The sequence below is a fragment of the Lactuca serriola genome, chromosome 1 (assembly GCF_051521515.1).
Source record: "Lactuca serriola cultivar US96UC23 chromosome 1, Lser_US96UC23_V15, whole genome shotgun sequence".
Lineage (NCBI taxonomy): Eukaryota > Viridiplantae > Streptophyta > Magnoliopsida > Asterales > Asteraceae > Lactuca > Lactuca serriola.
Genome location: NC_136408.1, coordinates 88,828,025 through 88,846,099, shown reverse-complemented (window position 1 = coordinate 88,846,099; position 18,075 = coordinate 88,828,025). Strand labels below are relative to the sequence as shown.

Below are 18,075 nucleotides of genomic sequence, written 5' to 3'. Positions count from 1 at the left end.
GGAAATAGTCTTTGTGACTTTGGTGTAGTGACATTACGAAAGGATCATTGCATAAAATGTTAGAGTCTAACATATTCCATAAGTGGTAGGAATTCGATATTCTTTCACTTATGAAAAAGGATTAGGAGTTGTGAAATGAGAATGATTGGAAATGTGTTCATTGGATCTATTTCACAAAGTAAGAACCATAGGTAAACATTGTGTGCATGCTAAGAGCATGCATGGGACAAGTGTAATAATTCAAGTAAGAAGTTGATTACCCGAAACGACAAATAATGGGTAATCAATATGGTGATAAATAAAAGGTGTTTTATTTATGCTCAAAGGGTTGAGGCCATATGGGATTAGTATTATTCTTGTGTTTCACTTTGCATGTTTTGACTTCCTGGATAATTTAATTGGTTGAGAACAGTCAAATTATTCGAACGGGCCACAGTCGTTCATATGTTGGAAGTAGGTATGAATAAAGACTGTCGTGAATTGGTGTGTGGATTGTCTAAAAGAGTATTAGACATAAGCAAATGTTTGCTGCAACATTCATGAGTGCTTACGAATATGAATTTGAGCATTGGATCAAACCCATGCTCACTTGGATCACTCCATGAATTGTATCACGCGTGATTGGTGAGACGATAACATCTTATATTCTTGAAACCGAGATGTGTGAGTTGTATCTTGTGAATCGGTTGCACATTGATAATATGTAAACGCACTAGTAACTTGGTGTTATAAAACATATTGTTGTGTGTGATTCGGTGCGTGAGTGCAAGCGAGCATTGTATCAAAGTTTATCCGTTCCTTTTATCCAAAGTAGGATAAAAGCGATATCTTTGGGCCCCTCGATGATTTAGTGATGACAAACGTAAATGCTCGGCTGGGCTAGGGCTAATTTGATTTGTTCAATTAGTCAGTCGTCATAAATCGGAATTCGAGAAATAGTACAAAGAGAATGATTTGAAATCATGTCTTATACGATATCTAGAATGGAGGAATATATGATCCTATATCTAAAGGACACGCGTATCTGATAGGATCAGAGTTGACAACGGCTTTGGAAAGCTACGATTGCAGATCAGGATCTGAAGTCATACGCATAATAGTTATTAGACTTATCCAAGTGGGAGACTGTTGGATTAGTGTCTAAGTCCATAACTATTTTGGTATGTACTTGACCCGATGGTGCATGGTCCTTTTGGGTTGCCTTCACCAAAGCAACTTGATAGGATGAAATATGGAGAGAAAGGATTAAATATGATTTATTAATATATTATGAGAATAATATATTAAAGGAGAAATCATATTGTTTAATTAATATTAGTCAATAATTAATTGGTAATTAGTTTTGTGACTAAAAGAGATTAATTAAACTTAAGGGACTGGAATTGTAATTATAAGATAATTGCAATTTGGGCCATGGATTGCCTTATATTAAGGAGTGGACGAATTCTATGGGGAAACCCAAGAAGAAATCATCCAAGGCCTTAAGGAAAGGAATCTATGGGTTGCTTAGGGCTTAAGCATCCAATTTAGGGTTTCCTTGTCAGATAACCCTAATAGCCTCCTATATATATATATATATAACCCTTATGACCCAAAAACGTGGCTAAGCATCCTTCTAGGGTTTCACACGTTTTAGGGCAGCCTCCATCCTCTCTCCTCTTCATCCTCTTGCTCTTGGTGTTTGTGAACCATTAGAGGAGTGACATTTGTGACTCTAAGCTTTCTAAAGTCAATGCAAGGAGGAATTGGGATTGTTATTGCTACATAACAATCAAGGTATGATCTAAACCCATTCTTATGTTAATATGATTACTTGTATGCTAGAATTAGGGTTTATAGTCTTGGATAACTTGCATGTACAATAGAGAAACCTAGATCCAAGCATTAGGGTTTGTATGAGCACATAGGATGTCCTTATGGCCAAAACCCATCAAGATCGATATGGAGAAGATCCGGAAGAGGAAGCCGGATGAGATTCAGGTAGTAACAGGTTCGGGCAAAAGGCCCAAGGGGTCAGATACAAGATCGATGGACTATCAGAGCCGCAGCCGATGCGGGAAGTGTGGCAGGACACACGAGGGCGCGTGTAGGAGTGGTAGTGGTGGTGATTCTGGCTGCTTCAAGTGTGACCAGACTGGTCATTTTAACAGAGATTGTACTGCTACCACCACTTAGGGGTCAGATCTGATCTGTTTCCATTGCAGTCCGCGGGGCCACAAGAAGACCCAGTGCCCAATTTTGCTTCCGGCAGGACAGGTGATAGCACTTGCCCCTACCACTTTGAGGATCACCGATGGCCGTCAGGGCCGAGCGGAGGCGCCTACGACAAGGAGTAGGGCTTTCCAGTTATCTACAGTAGAGCCTCGAGCAACACCGAATATTGTAGGTGTGTATGTTTTACTTTCTTGTCAACTTTTATTCATGATTTTATGGTTATGGTACTGCATCGATGTTAGTAATTATATATGTTGGAATATCATATTACCTGCTTGTAATTGAGTTATATGCCATATGCATGCAATGGACGATAGGATAGTAGTTCAGAGATGTTTACCTTAAGCGCAAGTTCTTAGGATGCAGTCACTGCAGCAAATGCAATTGGGGATTAAAAGGTGCTCAGTTAGTTGGCAAGATTAGTTCAGGTCTAGTAAAGGGTTAGTTGGAACCCCAACAGAGGTAGTCATTGTTGACATCAGACCAACCCTTTAGATGATAGGAAGGATGGGGAATCCTTTACAAACTGGGATTTGTAAGGGATTAGTCGGATAAAGTGGGGGAGAGCCCTTCAAGTACTCAGAGTCGGTAACATGCTAAACTTAGAAGGATTAGTGATCTTAGAGAAGGAATCGAAAGCAGTCAGAGTGGTTGAGTGGGTGGAGAAGTGCAGAAGTTGGGAGTTTGGGAAACTTCCTAACGTTGGGTTCATGTAGTTGGGATCAACAGAGGGTTGGTTTGGGAAACCAAGCTGAAGATTTTTCGCGGCAAAACGCGAGTGTAGCAAGGATGTAAGACTACAAGATAGTTGTAGCATTTAATAACTAAGGGCTGGTTTAGGGAATCAGGATTGGAGGATTGCCTGTAGGACTCGAGTGAGTCGGAATGAAGATTTTGAGAACGCTCAACATGGGATGCTTTCTTGTTGGTAGTCAGCGGAAGAGTCAACATGTAGAGCATGGTAGGACTATGGGATAGCCGCAACATTTCCCAGCAACGAGTTGGTGAGGGAAGTGATGTCAGACTGCGGGTAAGTTGTAGCATTCATTAGCAGTTTAGTTAGCGGAGTGTGGGCGGGGGCCCATATCTCCTAGTTAGTGGAGTTTGGGCGAGGCCCTTATCTCCAAGTGAGCAAGGTAGGGATCAAAAAAGGGTAGCTCGTCAAGGTTTAGTATGGAATTGGCATGCATAGCCCTAGAGAAGTGAGACCTTAGGAAAGGCCGTTCCAGGATACAGTTGGGTGAGACCCGTAGGCGAGGCCCGTATGTTAGTAGCAGTATAGATGGGACCTGAGAGCAAGATTTGCTCAGTAGTATGGTTAGTTGAGGCTCGTGCAATAGTAGTTAGGCAAGTGAAACTAGAGGGATAGACCGCTCTAGGTTTTAGCCGGGTGAGACCCATGGGTGAGGCCCGTGAGATTATAGCAGCACAGGTGAGACCTTGTAGGGACCTTAGGGTCAAGGCAGGGGATCGAGGATCCCAGGTCTTGTAGCGCCAGGGTGGCAGAGTAGATAGAGCAGTTATAGATAGCAGAAGTATCCAGTGTGTACCGGCAATAGTGACCAACACTGGGAGTGGCTGGAGTAATGTATAACGTGAAGGGTATGTCCTTCACAATGATAGAGAATGTGGCTAGTTATGGAAGGTTGCCTTGGGAAGTCCAGAGAACGCACAAGGAAAAGGGGGGGGGGGGTGAACCCCTAGGATGTCCAGCAAAAGTACTCACGGAGTACCGGAAGGATTGTCAGTTGAATAAGTTGGGTTCTCAGGATTGACGGGATTAGAGTGCACTCGAGGTTATTATCTGCAAGGACTAGTTTTAGCCAAAATGACCGGGCATAAGGCCATTGGAGGCAGTCCTCTGAGGATTGGGTGGAGCAGGTGAAGCGAGTATCGGGCAGAAAGGTTGTGAGTAGATTGCATAGCGGACTTCAAGGACGAAGTATAGTTTAAGCGGGGGAGAGTTGTAACGCCCTGTTCTAAATTATTCGATTATGAAAATTCGGAGGCCAAGGCTAGGGGCATTTTAGTCCTTTATGAATTTTAGAGGTATTATTCAAGAAGGTTTCAGGCCGGGGTGTGTTGTTAGAAGCGTAGGGCTTCTCGCCACCTTTCCGTGGATATAAAGTTCATTGGAAACGGATCTAGAATGAAGGAGTTATGACACTTTGAAGATATTGACATTTATGGCCCCTTTATGGAAAAGTTGACAAAGTAGTCCCTAGCATGCACAAAGTGCATGTGTGTGTATAGTTGGGTACGCTCAGCGTAAGGCTGATGTACGCCCAGCGTAGCAAGATAATTGATCGCGGGTGTTGAAGGCGTACGCCCAACGTACGAGAAGTACGCCCAACGTATGCTAAAAGCCTTTAAACCCTATTTTTGGGAGTGCCACTATATAAAGAGCATAATGGCTTCAACCCTAGCCCCCATATCAGCCTCCCCAAGTTCAGAAGAAACCCTAGAACACCCCAACCTTCATTTTGTGAGATCTTGACCTTGGGAAGCTCATTTTGGTGGTTTAAAACTTGGAAGAGAAAAGAAGAAGATTGGCAAGGAGAAACCTTGGAGGCCAAAGCTTATAAATCTAAGATAGCATCATCTTCTGGAACTATTTGAAGGTATAAAGCTCACAAATTTACTTAAGGGTGCTTAGATCTAGTATGGTTTAGTTTTTGGTCCAAAGATGGAAGCTTTATAGCTTAAATCCGATTTCGAGGCTGAGGGTTGCCACCCTTGGTGCTAAATGACTCCCTTGAATAGAAAGTTGATATCTTGAAGGTCCAAATGAGTGTATGTATGAGTTAAGACTTTCTTTCATGGAAATAGATTATTGTTTTTGGAGTTTGAGATTATGTGGGTCATGCAAGCCATCAAGTAAGCAACTTTATGGTTTAAGACATGGAGTAAGACTTGGATCTGAGTTTGTAGCTTCTGAATCGAGGTATTAATCACTTGATGGAAAGATGGCTTAAAAAGGTACTATGCTGAGCGTACAGGCAGGTACGCCCAACGTACTCGTCATTAAGTCTGTACGTTAAGCGTACATTGGAGTACGCCCCGTGTAACACTGCCAGTTTGGGCCTTCAGTATTTGGGCCTTGGTGTGGCTGTGTTTTGGACTTTGGGTCTTTGGGCCTTAGTGGGCCATCAGGAATCATTGAATATGGGCCAATAGTGGGCTTGGAAAGAGTATCTAGGGTTGGGCCTTTTATATTATGTTTTGGGCCTTAGTTATGGACCATTTGGGGGTAGGGGTAAAATTTGCATTGAGCTAAGTGTTATTTGATCTTGATAGCTTGGGGAGCCGAGGGAGCAGCAGTCAGGGAAAAACTTTGGTTAGCAGCCAGAGGGTTATCAGCAAGTTCAGCAGTGCAGGCAAGTTTCTCTTTGTGTGAATGGGTCTACGGCCACAATATCGGCCCATGTAGTTATGAGTAGGAAGGCACGGGGGTTAGCCGTAGGCGTTGTATGCTAGTATGATATTCTGGACCAAGGTCTGATGTCGGGCAGGTGCCTAAGGATTTGTTTGCATGATAGATTATACTTGTTGTTTGTGTAATACTTGTATGTGCCTGGTAGGGAGGTGAGTGTGGGCGAGGTCCTTTATCTCACTAATAACAGAGTATGGACGGTGTTCCATATCTCATTAGTAGCAGAGCAGGGGCAAGGCCCGAGTTAGGAAAGGGTGAGTGTGGGCGGGGGCCTGTATCTCACTATCAGTAGGAGTGTGGACGGGGTTCCATGATTCATCAGTAGCATGCAGGGGCGGGGCCCAAGATAGGTGAGGCCTTAGAACATGGTACAGTAGTGTATGCTATTTATTGTTGTGATATGGTTATAAGTTAGTATATGTTAGCGAGCGAGGCCCAGAGATAGGCGGGGCCTAAGCGAATAGATCTGTATTCCGAGCGGGGATCGATGCCAGGTGGGGCCTGATGCCGGGTGAGGCCCGATGCCAGAGCAAGTCTGATGCCGGGCCATTCCTGATGCAGCAGGGCGAGGCCCAATATGCGATTATGTGTATGTATGTGGTAGGTTGGGGAACTCACTAAGCTTCATGCTTATAGTTTTCAGTTTTGGTTTCAGGTACTTCTGGTAGCGGAGGACAGAACTCGGGGTGATCGCATGGCACACACCATAGTTAGTCAGCTTGGGATGTTTACTCTGATAATAAGAACATGCTTTGAATTAATACTCTGAATTTACGTTATGAATGATTTCATCGTTTTATAAATATAAGTTTAAGTAATGTTTTCCAAACGAAATTTTTAGACCGTATTTTTGGAACGTTACATCATGGTTTTGGGGGCGTTACAAATACAAAGGTGCGAAAGGCAATTCAACTTCGGATACGACGACAATATCCAAAAGAGTTGCAACAAAAGAGGCTAAGAAAGAATTATTAGCTTCAGGTTCTATTATGTAGATGACAAACCGGATGTTTTGGTTAGAAAGTGAGAAAAATGACATTTATATCGTAAGAGAACTTGAAGCCTTATATGTGACTATAGGTAAATGGAACGATCTTATCTTAGATTTTATCACCAAGTGTTCCAGGATGAAGTAGAACCACAAGGTGTTTCAAGTTATATTTACCCATGTGATAGAAGCATGCCTTTTTGGGCATTATATATACGAAGAATCAGTTTATAGAGAATGTTTTTCGTGAGACTCCTTATCACGAATAAGTAAAGTTTTTGATTATTCTCTGATTTCTTGAGAATACTAATGAGGATACGAAAGCAGTGATGGCCGACAAAGTTGAAAACCCAAAGAGATCGCAAAATAATTAAGTTCGTGAACTTTGTTATTTAATCCTTAGTGACAAAAGGAATGGTTGTTTAAGGGAATTTTGATGAAAAAAAAGTTGTTTAATTTTAGTGAAATTTTATTCAACGTAATTGATAATTCAATGATAAAACTAGGTCAACATGCTGACAGTCTGTCATAAAAGAACCTAGAATAATATGATGAGTATTAAATGAGATGATTTAGTACCGTGGGATCATATTGCAAAGACTACCCTTTCTTTGGATGGACGTGACATTCTTTTATTGAATCTAATGCTTTATAGGTTAGATGTATGAAATGGTTATATGGAGATGGAGTTGGCTTAGAGGGTTCTCATATTTCTTCAGGATGGGGGAGGGGGTGTGGGCAAAAATTATTTGATCTATTAATGCCCTTCATGATAAAGATTATATTCATAGATCCTCTACGTCTAGGATTCTTAGGAATGGTGATGATACACAATTTTGGAAGATATATGGTGTAATGGTTCTTTACTCAAACAACAGTTCCATAGGCTATTTGCTTTATCTAATTCTCAAGATGCTATGGTTAGTGGTTTTTGGTCTTCCACTGGATGTGTTTTTCTTGGTGTCGTCAAATTAGGGGAGGTGCGGAGTCTGATCAACTTAACAATCTCATTGAGTTACTAAATTCAATTTCATTGGGTTCTCAGCAGGACAAGTGGGTCTAGTTTTTTTTATCATTCCTGTCATTTTTTTGTCTGCTAGGAGGCTTATTGATGCTCATTGATCGCTTCAAGCGGGAACGCCGACCATAATGAATAGATTCGTCTCGATTAGGATTGGAGCTCCTTCCGGTCAGAACAAAGCTAGAAGATAGAGGCTTGTATTTGGACTCAACTTTGTGTCCTATTTGCCATTTGGAGACCATTTCACTTTTTTTTTCCCAATGTTTGTTAGCATTGCAAAGTTGGAATTGGATGGCTAAGTGATTGGATTTAGATCTTCCGGTTTTTATTTATGTGGTGAATATGGTGGATTGGATTGACACGGGACTAGCAGGGACGGTTCTCTTTGGGCGCCCGTAGTGGCACTGACAACCCTTGCTCTTTCTGTACCCAGTGTAAATTTTTCGATTTTATTTTCTTTTTTTCTACTTACCGGCAACACCTACTACGAACCGGTAACACCTACTACCAAATCCTACGTCCGTCCCTAGGGACTAATGACGAGACTGAAAATGATGATTATTGATTTTATCTTTATTATAGTTATTCGAGTTCTTTGGACTTATCAAAATGCAATATTATTTCTACAATCTAAGTTTAAGAAACAATTTATTTTTATACTATTGTAGATAATTTCTTTCGTTGTGGTTATCCGAGCATAAAAACGATATAGATTGCAAGGTAAAGAGAAAATTTGAGAATTATTTTTGAAATTTTGGCGTACTCTACTCAAAAAAAAAAACTTTTCTTCTAGATACAAAAAATTAGAAAAAGGCAATTCCAATTATTGAATTAAAATGTTACATGAAGCATCATTTAGTCGTTTGAAAACTTTAACCCACGAATATCACGATGGGTGCTTATGCCTTAAAATCAAATCAAACGAGACACATTTTGTCTTGTTTTCCAATTATTTATTTTTAAAAATAATCATTATTTTAAATATGATAATAATAATATTATTAGCAATAATACAAATTAAAAGGATAAAACAATTTTAAAATCTATATAAATAAAAAAAAAACATTTCAAAAAAAAATTCAACCAATTTAATCTACTTTAATTTAGCTGTTTATTTATTTATTTAAACTTAATAATAGGAAAAAAAAAATGTTAAATGATCAATTCATTAGAAATAACTTGAAATTGCAATATGTCATTGTAGATCTATATAGCTTCACTTTAATAATTGTGTCATTGTGTGTTATATATGTTTATGGAACAATATCATGGCAAAGGATTCTTGCTTTTGTTATCATTTATGATGCCAGGTTTTTTTTCAAACTACTATGATTTAAATTATAATTAATTCCGAATATATTGAAATTAATTTCCCAATAAACCAGTCACTCTCAGATTTGATCAATTTCTTCCCGTGAGCAGACCAAGGTCTTCCTTCTTCGCCGGCCGGACTCCTCGATTCTCGTCGGCGCCGTCGTCTGCTTCACGATCTCATCTCCAAAACCCTCCGAAAACTTCAAAATCATTTTAGCGTTCTGTTTAATTTGTTTCATATTTCAGAAATCTTAAATTTAGGGTTTTTTTATTTTCTATTATTTGGGGGACAATTCATCGAAGGGATGCTAATCACACTGAATACCGTAGAGATCATCATCAGTTATGTTCCGCCGTCTTAAATGGTTCATAGCTGGTTTCAATCAACAGAGAACACCTAAACCGAAGGTCGATGCGAAGCGCTTGTCTCTACCTAGGGAACATCATAACTACAATAATTCAAGAACTCGAAATCGCAAGTCAATGTTGGAAGCCGTTCACGAAGTTGCAATTTATATCCATAGGTTTCATAACCTAGACCTATTTCAGCAAGGGTAACGATAAATGTATTATCAGTTCATATTTTTTGCTAAAGTTATTCTCTTTCCATCGGATCAATCCATGGAAGTACTTCCCTTTTCGAAAAAAGCTGCACTCTGACTTTGATCTCAAACTCAGTACTTTTCAGTTCATTTTTTTTGAATTTCGATCTACAACAAACAACTTTTTTGTAATTTTATTACTTCTCATAAAGTTCGATTAGATTTTAGCTCAATGTTGTAATCGGAAAGCATTATTTGATCGACACCAGATTCAAATCTGCTATGTTTTTTTAACAGGTGGTATCAAATCAAGATTACCATGAGATGGGAAGATAGCGACTATGCATCTTCTCTGGGAACTCCTTCAAGAGTGGTTCAGTACGATGGTATGTATGCAATTATCTTTGACCTGTTAACTTTTATTAAGTTATTTCCAGCCTCAAAACTAATATCAGGCAACATTTTTATATGAACTACAGCTCCTGATCTTGGTTCTGATAATGTATTGGGTGTTTGGAAGATTGATGACACAGACCATAGCTTTTCATCACAACCTTTCAAGATTCGATATGCAAGACAGGATATTCTTCTATCAGTCATGATAGCTTTCAACTTATCTCTTGGTAAATTTGAGGTCTCTCTCTCTCTCTCTCTTTCTCCCTCTCTCTCTCTCTCTCTGTGGTTAAATTAGTAAATGTAGGAGAGAAGTTCTGTCTTCTTCATGTTATCTTGCCAATGATGAACACTTACAATCTTCAGGGTCCAATCACATCTGCTGTAATTCTGAAATTTGAGCTGCTGTATACACCTGTTTTGGAGATCGGGTTAGCACACAATACATTACTTCTTTATTAATACTATAGTGATTCTAATATTTTACTGGATATAGTGTTTTTAATGCTCCATCTTCAGCTCCAATATGCAGGACTCTTTGGAAGTAACCCCTGCTGCAGTTCATGAGTTTAGAATTCCACCAAAAGCTCTTCTTGGACTACATTCATATTGTCCTGTTCATTTTGATGCTTTCCATGCTGTGCTTGTTGATACCACTATCCACATCAGCTTACTAAAAGGTGGTGTTCATACCATGAAAACACCAAGGTTTGCAGGAAGTTTTGATTTTCAACCCACAAAATCGATTTTTCTTTCTGAATTTAAATTAAATGTTTCATCTTTTAGTCGCAGCAATTCTCTTAGTCATGAAGAAGCTTCCAGTGACAACAAGTATGACAAGGAAAAGCGTGTATGCATTTTCTACATTCTTGATTATATAAAATATTTAGAGAACTTTTGATATACTGATAATTTATAATCATGCTACTGAAACAGGTTTTGCTTGTGAAGGCATTTTTAATTTCACGTGCAAATTTACTTCAAGAGCTAAAAAATCTTAGTAAAGCAATTAATCAAACAATTGATTTAAGTGGTTTCACTTCACAACATGATGAAAGTGAAACAGAGTCTCCTAATGTTTCTAAGGTTTGTGACTTTCTTCACTTGTTCTTTAAATTATGTCTTATACTTATTCATCTTTTATATTCTTCAACAGATTCCAAATGGATCCATTGATATGCAGAGTGATTATCTTTACACCCTACAAAACGATGAACTTTATCGTCTTTTTCATTCCATTGGAGACCAAATTCTCTACTTATGGAGCACATTTCTCAAGTTTCACAGGTTTGCTTTTCTTTTCTTTTTCCAATTTTGTCCTTTGTCTTATGATTATATTTATCAAAATCTTATCTTTTATTCCACAACAGGGCTAACAAAGCAAAAATTTTAGACCATTTGCGTAATCAATGGGGTATTGATCGTAGAGCTGAGTGGTCAATATGGATGGTGTACTCCAAAGTTGAAATGCCTCTCCAACCAATCAGAAGCGAGGTTGATGACTCAGCATACAAAGGTCCACGTGGCACTGTCCCTGTTCTCAGAAAGATAACCGAAGATGTAATTTATCTCACAACCGTTTTCACTTATCAAAAATTAAAAACATGAAACATGAAACATGTTATTGAATTGTTTTGTTGTCCATTTTTAGCCTTCTGAGGCTGCAGCAATGAGAGCTGAGCTACATCGACGTAGTATTGCACAAATGAGGGTGAGCTAGTGTTTTTGAGTTATTTTTTATGATGAAATTATAAATTTTTTTTTAAAATGTATGCAGATAAACAGTTGTTCAATTCAAGATCTTTATATTTTTGGAGATCCCTCACGTATACCAATTATAATAGTGGAACGTGTTGTAAATGCACCATTGCGTTCACCTAGTGGAAATTCTTACTTCAGAAATATGGATCAAAAGGCTGTTCTTCAAGAAAATGACTCAAGAATTTCCACCAATCATCAAAAGGGACGTGTTTTGAAGATTGCTGTGTTTGTTCATGGCTTTCAGGTACCCTGTGTAATTCCATTCCATTCTTTTGTGATTCCATTCCAACTGAGATGAAAAAAATAAACAGGGGCATCATTTGGATTTACGCCTTGTAAGGAATCAATGGCTTTTAATAGATCCAAAACTTGAGTTTCTAATGTCTGAAGTGAATGAAGATAAAACATCTGAAGACTTTAGGGACATGGGATTAAGATTAGCTAAAGAAGTCATTGCTTTTGTTAAAAAGAAAATGGATAAAGCCTCAAGATCTGGTGGCTTAAAAGATGTTAAACTCAGCTTTGTGGGCCACTCCATTGGAAATGTCATCATTAGAACTGCACTTTCAGGTAAACAATATTATATTTTTATATACACATTGGAAATGTGATTGTCCACATGCTGACGTGGCAATTCTTTTTATATAATTGAAATTTGTAGAGAGCATCATGGAGCCATACCATAGATACCTGCATACATATGTGTCAGTTTCGGGCCCACATCTAGGGTATCTGTATAGTTCAAATTCTCTTTTCAATTCTGGATTATGGCTTTTGAAGAAGCTTAAGAACACTCGTTGCATTCATCAGCTCACTTTCACTGATGATATTGATCTTGAAAATACTTTCTTCTACAAACTTTCCAAGGTATATAAAAGTAATTTAAACATCATATTTGCTTTTTAGTTTTCAAGATTCTAATTCCTTGTTTTACTTTCAGCAAAAGACGTTGGAATATTTCAAGAACATAATCCTTCTCTCATCTCCTCAGGTATTCTACCAAAAAAAAAGAGTAAATTACAGCTTTGGTCCTTGTGCTTTACCAAAAATTGCAAGTTCAGAACGTGCAATTTTATGTAAAACACAGGGACCATATGTTCATATCTGCAATAAAATGCGAACTTTTTGAGGGAGTTTTGGAATTTGGACTGAACTTGGATGTTTAAGTAAAGTATAGGGACTGAAATTGTAATTTTACTCGATTTATTTCAGGATGGTTACGTTCCATATCATTCTGCGCGAATCGAGATGTGTCAAACGTCATCAGGAGACTACTCAAAAAAAGGGAAAATTTTCCACGAGATGCTCAACAACTGCTTAGATCAAATCCGATCTCCATCTTCTGAACAAAGAATGTTCATGCGATGTGATGTGAACTTCGATATCTCGTTACAAGGAAGAAACTTGAACACCATAATTGGTCGAGCTGCTCACATAGAGTTTCTGGAAACAGATATTTTTGCCAAGTTTATTATGTGGTCTTTCCCTGAACTTTTTCGCTGATGTCAGATCAACACGCCATACAAGACACTGTAAATTATAAATTTTATCAGATAGAAAGTGGGAAAGGGGTATCGATCAGGTAGGTGATTATAAGATTATAAGTTATAAGTTATAACCCACTTTTTAAGTTATAATGTAGATTTTTTCAGATATGATTCTACGTGGGTAGAATTTTAAGCTTAAGCGCCAGGGGTGTTGTAGTTTTTTTTATAGGTGGTGCGAAGACGATTATAATATAGTGTAGATGAAATCCACTATGTTCTTTTATATTTATGTATATTTTTGGTTTTTATCGTGAAGATATAGTTAATGTTGGGTGTTTGGTAAGTTTTTGGATGAATGTATACAAGGTGTTTGATGAAATGTCCCAAAGAATAAAAACACAAGAATTTTAGGTTTTTATAAGGTAGAAAATGGCAGGTTCGTAAGTCATTTTAATTTTTAAGTTATAATGTGGATTTTGAGATAATTCTACTCGGATAGAATGTTGTGTCAAGATTGTAACATTTATAGGTGTTGGGAAGACAAAAAGACAATAATATTAGATGGATTCAAGTGTTTCCTTTAATTTTCCGTTATGATTGCCAACTTTTACGACCAGAAACACCCTTTGTTGTTTATATATATTGGACTAAATGCAAGAAAGAACAATATAATTTTTATGTATTTGTCCATTATAACATCAAATTTTATTTATTTATATTGCAAAATCATACATTGCGATTTCATTAATAAAAACAACCATGTCCAATTTTTAGGATTGATGCTTACAAGGTGGTTGATGAAATGTGACGAACAATAAAGCACACCAAATTTAGTTTTTTACCCTTCAAAATTGTTTGGTGCTTAATCATTTATGTGTTGTCAAAACATTAGATGTAAATTTTTTTTGTTTTAGTAACAAGCAACATACGTAAGCTTTCTTTAGATTATGGCAACAATTGTGATTTACTCTAAGTAGGAATAATGGTGTATTTGATAGAGAAAAACATAAAGAAATGAAATTGTATTTATCATAGCAAAGTTCGAATTACTTTCAAGCATTTGATCTTACAACATGATCATAATTTTTGGTCAACGACAATCTTCTAAAACAATTGATTGATGAAGCTATTATATTTTGTTATTTTGTTTCAGATGAATTATTTGTCTTGTAAAAATGAAAAGAAAAAAAAAAAGAAAAAAAGGAAATACAATTGGTCAAAGACATAGTAATGATTTTAAGAATTAGAATCTGATAAATGAAGTTTTCATCAACATAATCTACTATCGTACATTATATATACATACATTATATACAATTAAAAGTATTGCACAATTACATGATTAAAGTGAAGATAATCACTTAATTTTACAAATAATCAATTTTGTTTTATTTTTCTAAGTTTTTTTTGTTTGCTTAATGAGTCGAATGTTTAATATGAATGTTCATACACATTTTTTTACTTCATTTGGACAAAATAATTTAACGAGTTAAGTCAAAAGCCTTGGCTTGATGTATTAAGACGCTAACTACTTACATATTTTCTTTATTATTATTTTTTTTTCTCATAACACATCTCACGTTAAAATTGATGATTATTATAAAAATTAGCTACTCTGAAAAGCTATATTAAAATGGTCATTTTGTTTATAGTTCGTCCAATGTAGGAAATAAACAAACATCATATATACAACACTATAGGAAAAAAAAATTATCATTCATTCACTCATTTAACATGGAAAAAAATACACACAAGCACCACAATGTCTTGAAATGTACATTCTAAATACTAGTTTATAGTTACAAAAACACCACCACCAAAAAACATCATGCATCTTATTGAAATGAGTTAGAGTATGTAGATGTCGACAGTTGTTTCTTAATAGAAAGTAAAACGATTGTGTCTCAAGACGACCTTTGTCATTGAACAACCGCTAACCTGCAAAGGAGACAAGAAGTAAATCAAAGTGACTTGTAAGAGAAATCTAGAATAAATCTATATAAAACTCTCTAAATCTGATAACTTGTAATTTATAATTATAATTAGGCATTATATAATCATTTCGTGAAGTTATATTGGTTTTTATAGATCAATTTTATCTTCGTAAAATCTTTAAAACATAATTTTATCTTATAACCGACACAACAAACACTAAAATCAGAGAGAATAAATTTTCTTACTTTTCGAATCTAACTCTAACTATAACAATATATAGATAAAACATCAAAGTATAATCAATAGCGTTTGTAGTCCAACGGTTAGGATAATTGCCTTCCAAGCAATAGACCCGGGTTCGACTCCCGGCAAACGCATTTTTCTCTTTTGGTCTTGAATATTTTTGTGTTTCGAAAGAACAATATCTGTTTTTTTTTTTATTATTATGTTTTAATAAAAGTGTTTGTAGTCCGATTTGTTTTCTTTCTCGTCTCTACATCTTTTTCCCAAAAAGATGCTAAATTTATCTGGTTTCTCTTGGTAACTACTGAACCATCTGCGATTTTGCGAATTATTATCAGTTGGGTGGAAGAATTACAGAAAATCTCAAAGTTCGAACAGGGGTTTTCAAGCTCTTATCACCTGTAAGTTCATCACCTATAAATTATTTTACAAGATTAGTCCCATGATTTCGTAATTGTAAACTACCAACAACTTTATCTCGATGCTTTAATTTGATTTTTTAACGCTATGGGTTTGCATTGGTTAACTGCCCACCATCTGTTCGACGAAAATCCTCACTCACGTACTTCACTTATAAATCGCTGTTTATCTCTTTGACACTCAATTTTTTCACCTTTTGCAGGATTTTACATAACTTAAATATGGAATTATCTCTATCGCATGTTTTATCATATACGCATGATAAATCCCCGGTTTCTCTCAAATCAGATTTCCTCCCTTCTCATTCTTTCTGGAACAGAAATCATAACAAGATACAGAAACCACAAAACCTATCTTTTACAATCACTGCATCCATCAAACATGTTCGTGACTCATCACTCGACTACCATGTAGTAAAGCAAAACAAGATCCGATTTGTTCAAAAGCTCAAAACTTTACTCCTTTCAAAACCAAAACACTACATGCCACTTCACATCCTAGGCAAATGTCGATCCTACCTATCTCTCTCAAAACCACGATCCCTTCTCTCCATGATCCATCGTTACCCCACCATTTTCGAACTCTTCACTATCCCTTTACCTTCAACACCATTAAACGCCACAAAAACACTCCCACAACTCTGTGTACGTCTCACTCCATCTGCATCTTCTCTTGCAATTCAAGAATCTAACCTCAAAACTGCCATGTCAGACTCTTTAGCCAACAAACTTCAGAAACTTCTCATGCTCTCTTCTCATCAAAGATTACTTCTATCAAAATTAGTCCACATTGCCCCTGATCTTGGCCTCCCTTCTAACTTCCGTTCTAGACTCTGTAATCAATACCCTGAAAAGTTTAAAACTGTTGACACGTCATATGGGCGTGCACTTGAGCTTGTGTCATGTGACATTGACCTGGTCAACCCTCTACCGATTCCTGAAGTCAAACCTCTTGGGTTGATTGTAGATAGACCTTTGAAGTTTAATCGATTGAGACTTCGTAAAGGGAGAAATGTAAAAAGACATCAAGAACAGTTTTTGATTAAGTTTAGAGAGATAAAAGACGTGTGCCCTTATCGAACAAAAGTTGGAGAGTTTCCAAAAGAATCTTTGAAAGCAGAGAAGAGAGGTTGTGATGTGGTGAGGGAGGTGTTAGGTATGATGGTTGAGAAGCGGACTTTAGTTGACCATTTGACTCATTTTAGGAAAGAGTTTGGGTTGCCAAATAAGTTGAGGGGTATGTTGTTGAGACACCCTGAGCTTTTTTATGTGAGTTTGAAGGGGGATAGGGATTCAGTTTTTCTTGTGGAGGGGTATGATGATGAGGGTAAACTTTTGAAAAAAGATGAGTTGTTGATGATGAAAGATTTGTTGATGGATTTGGTTAGGGAAGGGAAAAGGATGAGGAGAGAGAGAAGGAATGAGGTTAAGAATGATTTTAGTTATGGAAGTAGAGAAATTAATGGAGATTATCAAAGTCTTGATGAGATTGATGATGATGATGATGATGTTGTGGACAGTTTGGATGACTTATTTGATTCAGATGATGATGATGATGATGATGATGATGAAGATGAAGATGAGGGAGGAGAATTTTGGTCTACCAAGTTTGTTTCTGTAGTTGGGAGTGAAGAAAAATGTTTAGAGCCTTGGTGATGATTCTTTGTAATCATGTTGTTATGTTGAGATTTGAGAATTAATTATATGGAAACTTGTTATGTTATTAGTAAAATCTCGATATGTATAAGGTTATTGGTTGGAGTATAGTATAAAAGCAAATAAAGTTGTGTGCTTTTGTTGTTATAAATAGAAGTGATGGTGAAGCTTTTGTGATAGGATTTAATAGTTGGCATAAATTTGATAGACTTAGTCTTTCATGTGGGTGGTATTAATAGTTCTTAGTTCTTACAACAAATTATTTCAAGATTTAAGGAGACGAAATCAATGTAATGTTGTTGATCTTTATAAACAAAGTGATGGTGTAAAAATGGGTATCGAATTCAATCAAATGCTTTAGTCGATGATGCTAGATATAAGTTGAAATGTGTGTTATGTTTTCGTAGACATGATGAGTCTTCAACATCTATTTAGAAATGGAATTTTTTGGAATTGTAAAATGTGTATGTTGTCGAGGTTACGTTACAAAATGCTATGGTTACAAGGTAAACCTTAGGATCACACGAGACAATACCATTTCTTGCCATAAAATATATTCTAGTTTAAAAAAACAACAAAATTTCCATCCCAATAGCAGATACTTTCAAAGAATCTAAAACTAATTCAACATAAGGTACATGTAGCGAATTTTGAATTTGGTATCGGTTA

General features: G+C 36.8%; 2 protein-coding genes and 1 non-coding gene across 5 annotated transcripts; all 3 read left to right on the top strand.

Annotated features, from left to right (window-relative positions):
- Positions 1–8,861: 8,861 nt before the first annotated feature.
- On the top strand, positions 8,862–13,468 carry LOC145094743 (uncharacterized). Of its 3 annotated transcripts, XM_079032813.1 has the most exons (16): positions 8,862–8,966; positions 9,042–9,524; positions 9,810–9,898; positions 9,992–10,146; positions 10,272–10,336; positions 10,425–10,613; positions 10,692–10,755; positions 10,842–10,991; positions 11,062–11,192; positions 11,276–11,465; positions 11,557–11,616; positions 11,683–11,910; positions 11,978–12,236; positions 12,328–12,533; positions 12,607–12,657; positions 12,879–13,468. In XM_079032813.1, the coding sequence occupies exons 2-16, from the start codon at positions 9,316–9,318 to the stop codon at positions 13,167–13,169; spliced, it is 2,337 nt and encodes a 778-aa protein (XP_078888939.1). In that variant the 5' UTR covers positions 8,862–8,966; positions 9,042–9,315; the 3' UTR covers positions 13,170–13,468. The 3 variants fall into 3 exon arrangements, with proteins under 3 accessions (XP_078888939.1, XP_078888944.1, XP_078888936.1); XM_079032818.1 differs by having other exon boundaries at positions 8,943–9,524; positions 10,698–10,755; XM_079032810.1 differs by having other exon boundaries at positions 8,944–9,524.
- Positions 13,469–13,582: 114 nt separating this feature from the next.
- On the top strand, positions 13,583–17,541 carry EMB1692 (Ubiquitin carboxyl-terminal hydrolase family protein). Its single transcript, XM_079006431.1, has 3 exons — positions 13,583–13,589; positions 15,549–15,732; positions 15,954–17,541. Exons 1-3 carry the CDS (start codon positions 13,583–13,585, stop codon positions 17,404–17,406), a joined length of 1,644 nt encoding a protein of 547 aa, XP_078862557.1. The 3' UTR covers positions 17,407–17,541.
- TRNAG-UCC (transfer RNA glycine (anticodon UCC)) lies at positions 15,394–15,465 on the top strand. The gene has a single exon. It is a non-coding gene; the product is annotated as a tRNA-Gly (tRNA).
- Positions 17,542–18,075: the final 534 nt, after the last annotated feature.